At 37.7% G+C, this 18,017-nt stretch overlaps 2 protein-coding genes and 1 pseudogene across 2 annotated transcripts; 2 read left to right on the forward strand and 1 right to left on the reverse strand.

Moving 5' to 3' along the window:
* Nucleotides 1-255: 255 nt before the first annotated feature.
* Nucleotides 256-4,094, forward strand: LOC141671089 (lysine histidine transporter-like 8; annotated as a pseudogene).
* On the reverse strand, nucleotides 3,707-9,049 carry LOC141671087 (uncharacterized). The gene is made up of 3 exons (XM_074477192.1): nucleotides 8,386-9,049; nucleotides 7,792-7,977; nucleotides 3,707-6,413 (listed from the first exon to the last, which is right to left on the reverse strand). The coding sequence occupies exons 1-3, from the start codon at nucleotides 8,818-8,820 to the stop codon at nucleotides 6,123-6,125; spliced, it is 912 nt and encodes a 303-aa protein (XP_074333293.1). The 5' UTR covers nucleotides 8,821-9,049; the 3' UTR covers nucleotides 3,707-6,122.
* LOC141671088 (uncharacterized) lies at nucleotides 4,823-5,482 on the forward strand. The gene is made up of 2 exons (XM_074477193.1): nucleotides 4,823-5,005; nucleotides 5,114-5,482. The coding sequence occupies exons 1-2, from the start codon at nucleotides 4,823-4,825 to the stop codon at nucleotides 5,480-5,482; spliced, it is 552 nt and encodes a 183-aa protein (XP_074333294.1).
* Nucleotides 9,050-18,017: the final 8,968 nt, after the last annotated feature.

An 18,017-nucleotide genomic window follows, 5' to 3' on the forward strand; every position in this document is an offset into this window, starting at 1 on the left:
AATTTTTCCTAAAGCTAGATCTATACTGATTTATTTCCTTTTTTATACAAATAGGTATCTCGATTAATATTGATGATATAATGATATTGGTGCTCCTACCCATGTACTTGCTTACGACACGCATTTGTATCATTTTGACATCATCTGAAGAACGATATCATATGCATTGAGTCATGAGAATTGACAATATTTCTCTTTTGCATGCTGTCCACTGAATTTCGATTTATTATCTCTCTCGGTAATAAAAAAAAATATATAATTGGTCAACTATTATTTCAAATTGCTGGCCTTATATAAAGCGAAGTAGCAGGAGGGATTCATAGATACTTATCTATATATCATCTGTACATGTATAATATTTCTACACACACACAAGCAAGAAATACATATATTGATTCGGGAAGAATGGGGGACTCAGTTGAGATAAAAATAGAAGAGTTAATACGAGCAAGTTCATCAGGAAGTCAGGTGTTGCCGACGTTAGAAAGTCCTGTAGATCCATGGCTTCCGACGACAGAGAACGAGACGACGGATAATTTGCTTCCGATAACGGAGTTACGAGAAGGAGGTACATTTTCGGCTACATTTCTACTTATTTGTTCCGGGATGGGGCTTCAATCCTTTGCGCTTCCAGTGGCACTTGTCTCTCTTGGATGGTAAGTTTCGTTTCTTGCATGTCAAATTTGGTTAATTTAAATGAAGATTCTATTATTAGGAGCTTACTGTCATGCCCCTACCTAACTAACATATTTTAATATTTTGTTTCTTTAAGGAATCCAAGTATTTTTAATATATCGATAAGTGCCAGGCTCCAACATCTGAGTGTTATTGTTCCGTGGTAGTTGGAGGTGCACAACAATATTTGGTCGGTAGTTTCGGCACGATAATTACCGATTGGACCTCATCGGTCGAGTATTGTTTTGCATGAATCACAATCGGAACAGTAACTTGCGGGAGCAAGTGTGTTATTTAATTACGATTATAATTGGAGGGGAATACTTTGGTTTATTGGTAATATAGCTATATTTTATTAAGGAATTATAAGTTTATTAGGGTATATTTTGTTATAATGTAATCCTAAATGACCAGCTATTCAGATTTTGTTACCTTGTCCTTGTCCAGATGCGTGCACCTTGCAAAAGATGTGAAGTTGATGGTGAATTCATAGATGAGTTCAAAATCTTTAATAGAAGGTCAAGTTGCCAGCAAATTGAATCAACCAAAACAGACTCGTTGTATTAATATTTCAATCTAGGTTGTTTTAACTGTATGCAACTCTTGACTCGTAACCAACTGTGTGCGTGTGAACTGATATAGTTGTCTATACATGATAGTTCTGCAGGCTTCAAAAATGGGTCAAAGAAGCCCACTTTTATAAATTATTATATCGAATCTACTAAATTAATCACTAAAATTTAGTTTACGAGGAACATTAATTTACTTCAATCGTGTTGCTCATCTCACTTTCATTTGTTTTAATATATGTAGTCTTGATCATGATAACCACAACAAAATTAGCTTATACAACACCCTTAATACCGACCAAAGATGTAGTGCTAGAGTTTTTTACTTTGAGCTTAAATTCAATTCCTAAAGGTAATAAAGAAGAATATTCATTATAAAGACAAAAATTAAGTAGGTGGTGAGATATGAATCTTGATACCAGATACCTTATTCCTAATTTGTTCAACATCTGGATACTTCGTTTATTATGAACGGTAAATTAAGGTTTTTACACTTTAAAGCATGGTTATAAATTTTGAAAATCGAAACTATTAGATTGAAATATCGATTTATGATTTAATGAATAATTTATCTGTAATTTATTGAGAATCGATTAAACTAAACAAATATTTTAACCGATTTTTGAGCAATTTATAGATTTTTTTTTAAAAAAATCGGCCGATTTATATAACAATGCTTAGAAGATGAGCATTTATTGATATCTTATGTAAATTTATTGATTAATAAGAACCGTCGATTAAAATTTTCCTATTTTATGCAAATAACTATTATTTCTCGATTATGTAGAATTGAACCAAACTGAATTCATATTCATATTCATATTCATATCGGCATAACTCAAAAGTTGGGACTTGAATTAATTTAAAATTAAGCCAAATTTTGATATATTTAATTTCTAATACTCCCGCGTCCCACTTATTTTTATCATAAATCAGATTTTAACCTTTTTTATTTAATAATATTAAATAAATTATAAGTCACCAAAAAATATATTATTTATCAAATAAATTAACATAAATAACATTTCAATTATCATAATAAGTAACAGAATTATTAAAATTAATTTAATGTGGACAATATTTTTGGGACAAAAAATAAAAAATGCTGTCAATGGAAAGAGGGAGCACAAAAGTTTGAGTCAATTTTATTTGACTAGGTCTAGATACATTAATTAACTAGTCAAATATCATGTATTTTCCCAAAATGAATGCTAGTGAGATTTTTATTAGATGAAGAAACCGAGTTTTGACGTTATTATATGTGGAATTATAGGTACTGGGGTATCATATCATTGACCATCGGGTATGTATGGCAGCTCTATACCATATGGCTACTAGTCAATCTTCATGAATCGAAGCCTCCTGGAATTCGCTACAGCAGATTCATGCATTTGTCAGTCACCGCCTTTGGTTAGTACATCCAATTCCTAAACCAAAAATTACGTTTAATTCCCTGCAAATTATTTGTTCTACGATAAAATGTGTTATAGGCGAGCTAGAGATGAGATGCTTTTATTTTTGCTGATTAATTACACATGCACACAGCATGAGTCGAACTCTTAAATTTCAGTGGGGGAACAATAGTTCAAACACTGCACCAACCATTTGTTGACGCTTGTACAAAGATTGTCTAACATAATGAAATTGTAATGTTTGCAGGAATGAAGTTGGGAAAATTACTTTCGTTGTTCCCAGTAATGTACTTAGCAGGAGGAACATGTGTGCTCTTGATTATTAACGGAGGAAGTTGCTTGAGAAGTTTGTACTTGTAAATGTGCGGACCGGGCAACTGCACTAGCAGACCTTTATCTGGTGCAGAGTGGTACTTATGTTTTATAATAATAGCCGTCATTCTGTCTCAGATCTCTCCCAACTTGAATTCTGCCACCAAGGTGGCAGCTATAGGAACTTTAGCCGCCATCATCTATACTACATTGTTGGTGGTTCTCTCCCTTGTCCAGGATCGACCCGAAGCCAGCTCCTTATACAGTGTCAAACACGCTCCTAAAAGACATAAGGATGTTTACGGAGCTATCAATGCTCTTGGATTAATTGCATTTGCCTTCAGAGGCCATAATGTTGTACTTGAAATTCAGGGAACGATATCAACGTCCAAAAACCGACCATCAAAAGGACCAATGAATAGAGGAGTAGCAGTTTCGTATCTAGTGATTGCAGCCTGTTTATATCCCCTTGCAATAGCTGGATACTGGTGTTATGGTAATAAATTAAACATGAGCGATAGCATGCCACTGCTAAGGTCATTCATGGATTATCACCGTGACAATGTGCCAAAATTTATGAGGGCCATAATATACCTATTGGTGGTGATACACTTCCTAAGCATATTTCAAATCTATGGTATGGTAGTATGGGACAACTTGGAGCGAATTTATGTTACCAAGAAAAATAAGAGATGTCCCAAGTTGGTGCGAGGAGTAATTCGAGCATTGTTTGGAGGATTTGTGTATTTCGTGGCAGTGGCTGTTCCATTTTTAGGAGTTCTGGGACCGTTGCTTGGAGGACTTACAGCAGTGCCAATAACATTCGTATACCCTTGTTTGATGTGGATCATCATCAGGAATCCTCGTCGAACAAGTCCAATGTGGTACCTCAATGTAGGGATTGCATTTTTGGGCATAGTTTTCATTGTATTCATAGAAATAGCAGCTATTAGAACTTTAATTGTCTACGGCGTCAAGGCTAGTTTCTTCCATCCCAAATAACAGTGATATCTGGACAAAGAATGTGTATTGACAGAGAGAAAGTCACAATTTACACACAGATTTAGCTGGCTTTGTTTTTGCTTAACTATTTTTTTTAGAAATGTAAATTCAAGGTTGACTGTTAGTCTGGAACTTTACTACTACTAGTCTATTACTTTCAGTTTCTATCAGTCTCAAAGAATATTACAGAGACATGGCACATTGAAAATCACTTGCAGTTTTTCTCACATTGGAGAAATACTAAACAATTTTCTTTGTCAAAGCTAGTCTGCTCATGTGCTACTGAAACTTTCACTTACATTCTCTGCAAAATCAAAAATGGATCGGAACAATGTAAATTTATCTTGAAAAAATCATACTGACCTATAATATGATAATAACATCTCACTTTGTGTTCAAGATAAGCATGAGAGATCTCAACTCAAGGGAATCAATCTCTTGGAAGTTCAAAACACAACCTCTAGATTAGTGTTCTGTTCCACCGACCCTTATTAGTTTTCACATACCGATAACCGACCATCAGCATCTTGTAAACCGTCTTCGATGTGGTAAATTAAAAAAAAATAAGCATTACAGTAACTAATCTTAAAGTAATACTGAATGCAAACTACGCAATGTATTTTCACCAGTAATGACTTTGAAAAGCGCATAAGGATAACTTAGAGAAATGTATGTTGGTGCATTACTTAATACTTAATATACAAAGTTATCTTGATTCCAGTAAATTTCTTCTATATAAAGCATGAGAATTCATGTGAACAAAATACAATTCTATCCAAAGTAGACATTTACTAGCTAAGAACTTTGTGAGTATAATATATTTGGTTTTAGTTTAGTTTTAGTATTTGCAGGATGGGAGAAACTAGAGGCTGTGGAATGTTCGATTTCTTGCAAAAGAAAGATGGCAAACCACAAGATGATGCTGTAATGAAATCCCCGGAAAAAATGCAGAAATCAGAACTTGAGGAGAGGAAAGAAGAGCAAAAGCACAACCTCGCAGAAGAGCTCCACCACACTCGTAAAAACTCAAGCTCTGTAAGCATCTTATAAACATTTGAAATCCATATAACCCAAAGTTTTTTAAAGATAGAATGGCTTTATTTGCCAGTGCACTGACAATCCCTCCTGTGATGAAACTACCAGTCTAGCGATGAGGAAGGACGAGAAAGGAAAAAGAAAAAGAACGGTTTGAAAGAGAAGATCAAAGATAAAGTAACCACTGGAAATGAAGAGGATACTGAACACCAAAATGCGCGGACATTTGTTGAGGAATGCAATGAAGAAGGGAAGGCAGAAGCACTACAACCTGAAGAGAAAAGGGGATTTATTGAAAAGATCAAAGAAATACTACCTGGTCAGTACAAGAATGCGGAAGAGGGGACTATGAAGCCTAAATCAAATTCGGAAGCAGATGGAAATAATGAAACTATGGAGAAGAAGGGCTTTATGGAGAAGATCAAGGACAAGCTTCCTGGAGCCCTTAAAAATGGTGAGGAGAAAAAAGAGATTTGAAGTAAACTTCATTTGGGATATATATCCAGACATATCTACTTCGCTATCCTGTTAAGTTGTGTTCTATAAAACTTCCATTCCTAAAGCAAGTGTTTTATGTTTGCAGTAGTTTGATTCTGTGTGTTCTATAATTTGTTAGTTCTCGATGTATTATTCTCCTTGGCAATCTTGTTTAATTCTTGTTCTTGTGTATTATGTCTATTTGATCAAGGTAGCTGCAATTTTTATTTTCTTGTGAATCAATTCAAATTTTATTCAGGATTAACAACGCACAAAAAATTGTTCGAAAATATCATTTTAAGGGCAGATATGCTTCCACAAGTTGACACACTGACTGAGATCAGAACCCAAAATTTTCTAAATGTAAATACAGTAAACATTGAGAATTAGCTGATGAGATCCTAACCTAGTGATGAAGACTAATATCGTGTTTAGGATAACCCTTTATAATTTATACCGCCCTTCTAAATATATCAAATGACTGTTGAACAAAGGTTTTCCGGTGATAGATACTCCTTGGAGAAAAGTTTAAAGTACGTTAATGATGTATGATGAATCTTCACATATGCATTCTAAGTTTTAACAATAAAGCATCAAAAAAGACCTAAGCTATGTTAAGCAGTTTCGACAATTTGGAAGATCAGTTGTGATGAACACAAGCATTTGTCAGATTAACCGGCTTGCCTAGTTTGCTGCCATGTATAGTGACTTGGCATCTGATGGTCCGGTAGAACTTTGGTTTCACCAGCTTTCCCAACACATATGCCCTCGACCTTATGCCGATAGTCAAGTTCAGTGGCACAGAGATGCTGTCAATTCTGCCATTTCTAGAAATAAGACCAGGCACTCCACCGTATAGTGGAAGCTGATGTGATTCGATGCTGGTGATTACAGTCCTCTGAGTCTTTCTATTTTGATGGAACTTCACCTCCTTTTAAATTTACAGTCACATTTAGATTAAGTTTAATAAAAACGTACGAAAAAACATGAGAACAATGTGTCTTCCCTTGATGCCAAAGTAAACGACAATGAAAATGAAAACCTTTAATTATAAGATTAAGGACGAAATTTATAAGAAATAACATGAAAATCAAAGTGTACTAAAGTAGTATTCAGGCAATGGATATTGCAGACATAAACACAAGTTACACGATCATGTCACACAAAGAACCTGTATATTATTACTTACTCCCTCTTTGGAGGCGTTTATTATTTGCACGTATTTCGAGATTTATATAAAATATAGTTTTATAATATTTTTTTGAATAAAAGTTTAAACATAAAACTTTTATATAAAAAAATAAATTTAAAAAATATAATGAAGTTATACTTTATATGAATATTGAAAAATATGTCAAAAAGTGATGTAAAGAATTTAATGGGATATAGAGAGTACTTGGACATCAGTCAAAAGGGCTCAATATTTTGAAATAAAGAGCTCTGCAGCTTTGCAGTTTGCACCATGTACAGTCTACACATTATCTTTACCAATTGGATAACTATTGTCACTTACTCTCATTGATTTATTTAAATAAAAAAACGCTTAAGATTTAATTCACCCAGTCAAAAATTACTAATTCAACACGTCTTATATTATATGTTAGTAATACGCATCCACTAATACTAAATACAGCTTTGAAAAATACTCTCTACCTACTGATCAACTTTTTAACTTGCCACTCATATATCAGCTTTACAAAAATAACTTACACATAATTTGATTCATAAAATCAACATAACATTCACCACGCAAATTTTCTATTTTTCATCAATTCGTAGTTTATCAATTGAATTTTATTTAAGAGAGTACTAGATATCGCAAAACAAATTCTAACAATTCCCCGAATATTAATATCGCATTATACAGTTGGTAAGTTTTTTTTATGACAATACTGGACTTGTATACCCACAAATTCAAATTAAAATCTGCCACTTACTCTTACCTAAATATAGGAAATCGAGTGAGTAATACTTGAGTACTTGATAACCCAAAACATATTTTAAAATCGTTACAAAATGATCTAAAATCAATCACATAAATTGAAATAATGATGACCATGTATAGTATACCATAAAAAAAGGGAAAATCCTGATTTCGGGGGCAGTATTAGATACATCATACATGCATTATTATTAGTGCAACTCCACTAAGCTGTCACGAGTATCCCACTATTGAAACATTACAACATCAATATCTTTAAAATAACCAAATAAAAAAAAACGTGATCTCCGCGCATGATATATTAAATCAAGACACCTACAGCATATATTATAAAAATAAAAAAAAAAGTGTATGAAAATTTACTTACAGGTCCAGTAGCAAGATTACGCTGGTAATACGAAAGTCGAACTGGCGCAACTTTAACATCAACTCCAAAAAATGTACCAGTGTTCCTGTACAATATCTTTATCGTTGAATTCAAAGTCAACATATCCGTTGCCACTCCGGATTCATCCATACCCGATTGTACATTTAGCTTCTCAAACACTAACCTCTGCCAAAAAAAATGGTAACTTTTATTTTTTAAACCAACTCGTCCTTATCGAGTGACTGAGTCAACTCGGTAAAGTAAAGTATACTTCATTCTCAACAGCGTGTGAAATCCATCTCTCCCCTCCAATATTTTCAAAAAAAAAATTCAAAAAACAAAAGAAGTCCTAGCTGAATTGTCATCATTCTGTTTTACTCATCCGAGTCGACTCACCGAGTAACTCCGTAAAAAAACAGCTGTTATTATAAAAACGTCTAAAATGATTACTAAATGTTTATAATACAATAACACATTAAATGTAGAGTTTGTTGTTTTCTTAAGTTAATCAACCAACTACTAAGACAAAATAGCCCAACTAACTCACTGAGTCAACTCGGACGAGTAAACGAGTCTGTAAAAAGGAATTCTTACCTTAACGTAAACTTCAGGAGGGTAAGAAGTGCTAGCGGCCCACAAGATCAACGAAAACACGGAGAACAAAACTACGAACGACAGCACAAAACACACAACATAAAACCTCTTAATCTCTTTCTTCTCTCTCTCATCCTCTTCATCGTACTCCTCATCTTCATCTTCCTCAACCAACTCCCCAGACCGTTGAAGTTTCTTCCAATACCCGGCATTCCTCGCCGTAGTTTTCAACGAAGCTGAGAATCTAGAAGTTGATGATTCTCGAGAATGGTGTATAGGAGAGCAATGGTATTGGTGACCCGGTGACCCGAATGGACTTGACCCGTACGACATTTTGTCCGGCTCATGATTCGACGGGCTTTGCACGTAGTAAAGTGGCCGTGCTGGCGATGATGCTTCGACGCTTGTTACATCGGAGTCTGATTTCCTGTGCATTGTTATTTTTATTTATTTTTGATTCGATTAAAAATATTTATAAGAATAAAATGGTGTTAAGAATGAATGAATGTGGATATATACGGTGAAGAAGACAGGAGGAGTCAGAAACAGGGGTATGTTATGTGATGTCAGTGGGTGTTTAAGTTTAAAATTAAGGTGCGACGCGGTTATCTATATCTTTTGGCAACTGCGGAATGTCCGTAAGGTTCACGCATTTACTAACTGAAGGGTTGTATAATTTTCTTCTTCACGTCTTTTTATATACAGCTATTTCCCACCTCATTTGTCCGCAATATACATTTTCTACGTGCTGACATTACCTTCTGCTGCCAATTACTACTTGGCTAGCTAGACCGGTGTTATTTGAAAGACTTGCCAAGAATGTTAAATTACTTGATTAAGATATTATTTTCTGGTAAACAAGAATTTGATACTTTCTCCATTTCAAAATTATTGGTCCACTTTAAAAAAAATTACACACATTAAATTTTTTGAGATTTGATGAAAAAAGATGTATTAATTACATTAAATCTATATTTATATATTCTTAATTGTGCTAAAAAAGGAGTCAGACAAATTTAGATTTTACCATGGGTCGACTCATTTATCAATTTTACACTAATTAAAAAATAAGTTTAATACATGTAAGGCAATATTAAGAATTTTCTTGTAATTAAAAATTAAGTAAATAATTAAAGAGCTCACATATCATTTCAATCATGTATCGATATCATACGCTAACCTATTTTCAAATTTAAAAATTCACACAATTATCTCTACTGATGAACCCTACTTTCTCCTACCCTCACTAATCTATGATCATATATTCATTGTTTCAATGGTTTTACGTCTTATTTGTACATGATTGTTGAAGAAAGAAATCAAAATCATTTAAACATATCTTATCAGTTTATGTGTTTTCAGTGTAATACATCGTGGCTGTTATGGATTAAAACTACTATATATAATTGCTGTATTTGATACTAAGGAACGTGAGCTTCGAGGCTCGATTTGACTGCTCTTGTGTTTCGTGACTCAATCTGCCTTAACAAGATGCCTACGTACCTTGCTGATTGCCAAGGATCAAGTCAAAAAACGTAGTTCTGATTTGTGGGGTGAGGCCCCTTATATAGATGCGGGAGTCCTTGAATTGGACTTGGTATAGGAGGCTTGGTGGATAAGCCTCTGAATTAGGATAGACTTAGGAGTCCTAGGAAGTAGGAAGTTGATTCCTTATCCTTTCAGGTCCCCTTGAGGCTAATCTCTAAGGATTTATATCCTCATCGGGACTCTTTTCAACATCTGATTTCTCCCTTATTAATTAATTACGAAATTAATTAATAATCAGGGCTTTTTGGGCCTTTTTTATTCCACCAGGCCTAATCTGGTCCGTCAGACTTAACCTTTCTGGTCTGAATATTATACATCTTATTATTATTGGGCCTAGCAGCCCATTAATTATAAAATCAGGACTTATTTATCCCTATCATTTGCCCCCCAACTTTTGGGAAACATTGATTAGGTTTCGCAGAAGTTAAATCTATTCGTTCCCTTACAGGGTTTCGTTTTTGCGTAAAGTGTGGAGCGACCTACACATTTACAACGAATCTTCCTTTTATTCAGAAATTATCTTAATTTCCAGGAATTTTTCCCTAATTTTCTGGAATTTTCCCTAATTTTCTGGGATTTTTCCTAATTTTCTGGATTTTTTCCCTTAATTTCTGGGTTTTATCCCAATTTTTCTGGATTTTTCCCTTAATTTCTGGGATTTATCCTAATTTTCTGGATTTATTCCTTATTTCTGAAAATATTAATATTTTTCAGAAATTATTTAAGGAATTTCCTTATTTTTTCTGGATTTTCCCTTAATTTCTGGGATTTATCCTAATTTTTCTGGATTTATTTCTTATTTCTGAAAATATTAATATTTTTCAGAAATTATTTAAGGAATTTCCTTATTTTTTCTGGATTTTTCCCTTAATTTCTGAGATTTATCCTAATTTTCCTGGATTTATTCCTTATTTCTGAAAATATTAATATTTTTCAGAAATTATTTAAGGAATTTCCTTATTTTTTCTGGATTTTTCCCTTAATTTCTGGGATTTATCCTAATTTTCCTGGATTTATTCCTTATTTCTGAAAATATTAATATTTTTCAGAAATTATTTAAGGAATTTTCCTTACTTTTTTTTTTTTTTTAATACAGTTTTCGACCAGGAATCCATTCGACCAGGATCCTGGTCGAATTAACCCCCATATTGCCCTGGTCGACAGCTTTTCGGGCAGGATGCTTTCGATCAGGAATCCTGGTCGAATTTCGGCCAGGATTTTTCTCTTAATTTTTTTTTTTTTTTTTTTTATCTTTTTTTTTTTTATCTTTTTTTTTTTTTACAATTTTCGACCAGAAAATTTTCGACCAAAAATTTTGTTCCTTTCGGTCAGGAGTCCTGCTTTTTGACCGAATTAACCTTCATTTGTTGCCCAGGTCGATGCAAATTCGGGCAGGGCTCATTCGATCAGGAATCCTGGTCGAATTTCGGCCAGGATTTTCACCCCTTCCTCTCCTTTTTTTTTTTTTTTTTACAATTTTCGACCAGAAAATTTTCGACCAGAAATTTTGTTCCTTTCGGTCAGGAGTCCTGCTTTTTGACCGAATTAACCTTCATTTGTTGCCCAGGTCGATGCAAATTCGGGCAGGGCTCATTCGATCAGGAATCCTGGTCGAATTTCGGCCAGGATTTTCACCCCTTCCTCTCTTTTTTTTTTTTTTTTTTTTTTTTTTTTTTTTTTTTTTGGGCCACCCTCTTAGTGGGTCTTAATCCTGGGCCCATTCCTTAAATTTGGGTTTTGTTTGTCAACTAATTGGGCCCCCCTTTTTTGGGCTGGTTTTATGGGGCTATCCTCTGGGCCCATTGTTTTTTTTTTAACTGGGCTTTTAGCTCACGGGCTTATTTTAACCCTATTCCAATATACTGGGCCTTTTAATTGGGTCCCTTTCAAAAAGATATTAGGGCCTCAAACAGGGCTTTTATACCTGGGCCTTAGCTCTGGGCCTTTTTAGCCCTACACACTTGGATTTTCCAAGATTCTTATAAAATTGGGCCTTATCTCTAAGTCCAAATTCCAGGTTCTTTCTTCTAAGGTTTTTCTGGATTCTTCTAGAATCTTTGAAAAATTAAAAATTCTTTATTTGGTCCTTCCAGGAATTTCCAGGATTTTCCAGAACCTTCTCTTTGTTGGGCCCAAATGGGCTTTTTGAGGCCCAAACCACCTCTTCTTTGGCTATATAAAGGTGGGTGGGGGGAGTGTTCATACTCACACTCTTCACTCCTCATTCCTTCCAACTTCCTACTCTCTCAACCTTCCTTCCCTAGCTTTCAGCCTCCTTCCTTCCACAGTTTCCAGGCTTTTCCCAGCTTTACTAATGGCTGACAAGAGTTCTGAGAGGGCGGCCAAGATAGCCTCGGCTTCAAAACGAGGTAAGGATATCGAGATCCGCTCTTCATATATGTCTTTAATTGATATGATTAACACTAGGGGGGATGAATATCCTTCCACTGCACATCTCGACTCCTTTAATCACTGTAATACTTGGCATAACATAGATTTCAATAAACTAAATGCTCGTTATAACGTCCCTCCTCCCTTTAGACTAGTCCCAGTCTCTGGTGGTGACCGTACTTGCCACTGGAGGCCTGATACTCTCTTCATCTACACCGACGCCCTTAATGCTGGGCTTAGGTTCCCTTTTCATCCTTTTATCCCTCATCTTTTGGCTGACTTACAAATTAACCCGTGTCAGCTTCCTCCAAACGCCTGGAGGAATATTCTATGTTTTATGGTTTGTTGTCTTAGGGAGGGCTTTCCTCTTTCTGTAGCCGTTTTTAGGAAAGTCTTTCAATGTTACAATAGTTCTTCCAATATTTGTGGCTGGGTTTATGTCAAACAAAGGCCCAAAAGCAAACATATCTTTAACAGCGCCTCTATTCCGGATAATAATCCAAATTGGAGGAATAGTTTCGTCGGGTTACGTTGGGAGAATGGCGATTGGGGCACGCTCTTTCGATCTTCCTTCGGGAAGGTCAGTGATGGTAGCCTCAAATCCATTCACTTAACTCCTGAAGAAACTATCATTTATAATGGGCTCACTCAGGATGATGGCACCACCACCAGCTGGACTCTTTTAGAAGAGTTTTCCCTGATTCATGTGGGACTATCCTCTGTTTCTCAACAGGGTATTTCTCTTCCCTTCTCAATTTTTCTTTATTTCACGCATTATTAACATCACTTATTTTGTCTTTTGCTTTGTTTCAGCTGCTAAGGAGATTAACGAGGACAATGTCCCCTTGGTCGAGGAAACAGCTAGGATGAAGAAAGCTCGGTTAGCAGGCCTAGACACCAGAGGAAAGGCGACAGAGCCTATCTTCTTGAGAAAGCACAAGGAGCCTATGGGGGAGGCTTCAACTGAAGGAGCTGAGGGCCATAATGCTCCTATCACTGCTGCTGCCCCTGCTGCTGCTGCTACAGGCGCCTTTCAGCCTCTCTGGGGATTCCGCCGAGGGGATACCGTGGTTGGTTCCACGAAGCATGCTTGGGATTGGTCCTACCATAGCGTGACCCCAAAGGACTTTACTGATGTGGTGGCCACCCCTGACCTTGAGAGGATTAAGCTCATGGGAGCCCAATCTCTGGCTTCGGTATGCCTTCTCTTTTTTAAACTTATTTCTCGTTCTTGTAGCACTTTCTTGCCTTATACTTTGTTAATTGTTTTGTTTCAGTCTAACGCCTACTTTCAAGGCGCTGTGAGGCAAGCCGAATCATAGAAGCGGGCTTCTGATAAGGCCGATAATGCCCTCAGGAGGCAGCAGAAGAAGTATGCTACCCTGGAGAAGAAGCTCAAGCGCAAGGAGGAAGAACTCGGAGAGTCTAACGCCGAGCTGGTGGTACTTCGGGCGGAGAAGGATAAAGCTATAGACAATTATCTGGACTCGGAGGAGTTTGCCCAATCCATGAGGATTAGGGATGATTCAGTCTTTCCCGAGTTTTTTAGGACTGGTTGGGACACGGCCCTTGGGACCGTGAACGAGGCTTGTCCTGATATTAACCCGGCGGACTACATCTGCCCTGACGATGAGGCTTTGCTACAGAGGTTTCGTACCCGAGTAGTTGTCTCGGATCATGTTCCTCAGGATCCACTTCTTCCTCCTCCCGAGTCTTTTTCCAGACCTGCTGAGGATGACAGCTCTTCCTCCTCCGAGACGACGGAGACATCTAGCGAGAGCGGAGAAGACGATGATATGGACGCCGAGGGCACCTCAGCTCCTTAGAGCTTTTTCAGCCCTGCGTGGCTTTTTTTATTTTCGAGACTTTATTTATCAAACTTTTGTAACATCTATCATATCTATCTCATTTATCACCTTTTATGCTTTGCATCCATGCATTTGATTTTTATTTGTTAGGCCACAATCATACTTTGAAGAACTTATGAATTTCATAAAATTGTCTGGGATTCGTCCCTTACACAAGTCTTAATAAATTTCGTAATAAAACTAAAACATATAAATCCTAAGCAAGCAAAGCTTCAAGGTGCTTTTCAACCTACTCGCCATCCTGACGAGTGAGAATCGTACTTCGACCATCTTACACGTAGTAAACCTTCAGGTTTTGTGCGTGCCAGGTTCTCGGGACTTCAAAGCCATCCATAGTCTCCAGCTTGTAGGTTCCTCTACCCTGAACGCTCTTGACTCTATACGGCCCTTCCCAATTTGGGGCAAGCTTTCCTTTCTGTCCGACACCAGAAGCCTCTATTTTTCTCAAGACTAGGTCACCTTGTTTGAAAAACCTCTCTTTAACCCTTAGGTTGTAGTAGAATGAAGCCTTTTTCTGATATTCTACTATCTTTGCGTGTGCTTTATCTCGTACTTCATCGATTAAATCCAGGGCTAACTTCTGCCCTTCCTCATTTTCTTTTTCATCAAAAGCCTGAATCCTTGGAGAAGAATGTGATATCTCCACGGGAACTACTGCTTCCGCCCCATATGCCAACATGAAAGGAGTTGCATCTGTCGTGACTCTACAGGTAGTCCTATAAGCCCATAATATGGGAAGTATCTCATCTACCCAATTATTTCTCGACTTTTCGATCCTCTTCTTTAGTCCATCCAGGATTATCCGATTTGCTACTTCCGCTTGCCCATTGGCTTGCGGGTGAGCCACAGAGGTGAATCGTAACTCAATTTCATTTTCTTCACAATACTTCTTGAATTCCTCATTGTTGAATTGCGTTCCATTGTCAGTGACGAGGATACGGGGAATTCCATATCGGCACATAATGTTTTCCCACAGGAATTGTGCAACCTGCTTAGTTGTGATTTTGGCCAAAGGTTTGGCTTCGATCCACTTGGTGAAATAATCAATGGCTACAATCAGAAACTTCCTTTGTGCTGTGGCCATAGGAAAAGGCCCTAGAATATCCATCCCCCACATAGCAAAGGGAATAGGTGAGTTGATAGAGGTCAGCATCTCGGGGGGTTGTCTGGCGACTGGTGCATGCTTCTGACAACGATCACACTTCTTTACATATTCTTTGGCATCAGCCATCATTTCTGGCCAATAGAAGCCTAAACGAGTTATCTTATGAGCCAAGGCCCTGCCCCCCAAGTGTTGCCCACAAATGCCTTCATGCACTTCCTCAAGAGCCAATCGTGCCTCATCGGGCCTGAGACACCTCAAGTAAGGAACCACGAAAGATCTTTTATATAGAATCCCATCTATCAAAGAGTACCTTAGTGCTCGAACAGTTAACTTCCGTGCCTCAATTGTATCACTTGGCAACCAACCGGTCTGAATGTGAGCCTTGATGGGATCAATCCATGACGTCCCCAAGCCTACGGGAGCCACAAGTTTAACATCTATACTTCGTGTCTTCAAAACACGGAAGTACACACTTCCTGAACTTTCTTCAATCTCAGATGAAGCAAACTTTGATAGCGCATCTGCTTTAGCATTTTCTTCCCTTGGAATGTGTTCAACATGGCATTCATTAAATTGGGTCATCACAGCCCTTACTAGGCGAACATACTTTGCCATCGTATCATCCCTTGCTTCAAATTCTCCCTTTACCTGGGATATGATCAACTTCGAGTCTCCACGGACCTTTAAGTTTTTGACTCTAAGTGTCCCAGCTAGACCAAGGCCAGCAATCAGGGCTTCATACTCTGCCTCATTATTTGTGGTTGGGAAGTCTAGCTTCATGGCATACTCAATTAAGAATCCATCAGGACTTTGCAAAACCAACCCTGCTCCACTGGAATTTGTTTTTGATGCTCCATCAAAATAGAGAACCCAATATTCTTTCTCCTTGTCCCCATTGTCGACTCCCTTGTCTTGAGGTGTGGTATCTTCCTGCCCCCCGACTTCTTGGTTGGGTATGGTACATTCCACCACGAAGTCAGCTAGTGCCTGGGCTTTTATGGCCATACGTGGCTTATACTTGAGATCGAACTCTCCCAACTCTATTGCCCACTTAATTAGTCTCCCACTTGCCTTGGGACTGTGAATGATATTTCTCAGTGGCTGATTTGTTAGCACTTCAATTTGGTGAGCTTGAAAATAAGGACGCAGCTTTCTTGAAGCCATCACCAAGGCTAAAGCGAATTTCTCAATGGCTGAATAATTCAACTCAGCACCACGCAAAATTTTGCTGACATAGTATACGGGTTTCTGGACTTTCAGTTCCTCCTTAACCAACACCGCGCTCAAGGCGCTTTCTGAAACAGCCAAGTACAAGAATAAAACTTCACCCAGAACTGGCTTGGCCAACAACGGGGCCTGGCCCATATACTTCTTTAACTCTTCAAATGCCTTCTGATTTTCCTCACTCCATACAAAGTCTTTAATGTTCTTTAATGACTTGAAGAATGACAAGCACTTGTCTCCTGACTTGGAGATGAATCGTCCTAGCGCAGCAACCCTTCCTGTGAGTTTCTGAACATCCTTGACAGTTTTTGGGGGTTCCATGTCCAGGATTGCCTTTATTTTATCGGGGTTAGCCTCAATTCCCCTCTTTGAGACCATCAATCCCAAGAATTTTCCAGATCCTACTCCGAAAGCACATTTCGTGGGATTCAACATCATCTTGTGGTACCTCAGGACCTCAAAAGCTTCCCTCAAATGGGTTATATGATCAGTCTTTACTAGACTCTTGACTAGCATGTCATCAACATAGACTTCCATAGTCTTCCCAATAAGATCCTTAAAAATTTTATTCACCAACCTTTGATAGGTGGCTCCTGCATTCTTGAGACCAAACGCCATAACAAGATAACAATAAACACCAAAGTCAGTGATAAATGATACCTTTGGAATGTCATCCTTATGCATTTTGATCTGGTTGTATCCGCTAAATCCATCCATGAAACTCAGCATCTCATGTCCAGCGGTGGCATCAATCAAAGTATCAATTCTAGGCAGCGGAAAACAGTCTTTGGGACATGCATCATTCAGATCGGTGAAGTCTATACACATCCTCCACTTTCCATTAGCCTTCTTCACCATTACAGGGTTTGCTAACCACTCCGGAAATTGAATCTCCTCAATGAAACCAGCCTCTAAGAGCTTTTCCACTTCCTGCTTTATAGCCTCTTGTCTTTCCGGGGCAAAATTTCTTTTCTTTTGTTTCACTGTCTTCCGGCTTGGATCCACGTTTAACTTGTGGGTAATTAACCCCGGGTCTATGCCTGGCATATCAGCTGCTGACCATGCAAACACATCACTATTTTCTTGCAAAAATTTCACTAACTTCCCTCTAAGGGGCTCCTCTAATGTAGCTCCAATGAAAGTCATCCTCTCAGGATTCTTGGGATCTAAAGGAACCGAAACCAATTCTTCTGCTGGCCTTCCTCTATTCTCATCATTTTCTCGAACATCCATATCTTCAATAGGAAGAACCTGCCCCCCGACTCCATCTGCCCTCAAAGAGGCCACATAACAGCTTCTAGCCATTTTTTGATCTCCCCTCTCTTCTCCAATCCCGTTTCGGGTGGGAAACTTCATGACTGAATGGTAGGAAGAGGGGACTGCCTTGAAGGCATGTATCCCTGTTCTCCCCATGATAGCATTATAAGTTGAACTAGCCTTTACCACCACAAAATCCAGCATCTGCGTTGCTTGCCTTGGCTCCGTACCTATGGTGG

This window comes from Apium graveolens, chromosome 7, assembly GCF_009905375.1.
Source record: "Apium graveolens cultivar Ventura chromosome 7, ASM990537v1, whole genome shotgun sequence".
Taxonomy (NCBI): domain Eukaryota; kingdom Viridiplantae; phylum Streptophyta; class Magnoliopsida; order Apiales; family Apiaceae; genus Apium; species Apium graveolens.

Bases quoted from the DNA above. Each gene is read 5' to 3' on its own strand.
- LOC141671088 (XM_074477193.1), top strand. From the start codon at position 4,823: ATGGGAGAAACTAGAGGCTGTGGAATGTTCGATTTCTTGCAAAAGAAA. The intron at 5,006-5,113 runs GTAAGCATCTTA...TGAAACTACCAG, and splicing joins CTCGTAAAAACTCAAGCTCT to TCTAGCGATGAGGAAGGACG.
- LOC141671087 (XM_074477192.1), bottom strand. From the start codon at position 8,820: ATGCACAGGAAATCAGACTCCGATGTAACAAGCGTCGAAGCATCATCG. The intron at 7,978-8,385 runs GTAAGAATTCCT...TTTTTTTGGCAG, and splicing joins CTCCTGAAGTTTACGTTAAG to AGGTTAGTGTTTGAGAAGCT. The intron at 6,414-7,791 runs GTAAGTAAATTT...TAAATTTAAAAG, and splicing joins GTAATCTTGCTACTGGACCT to GAGGTGAAGTTCCATCAAAA.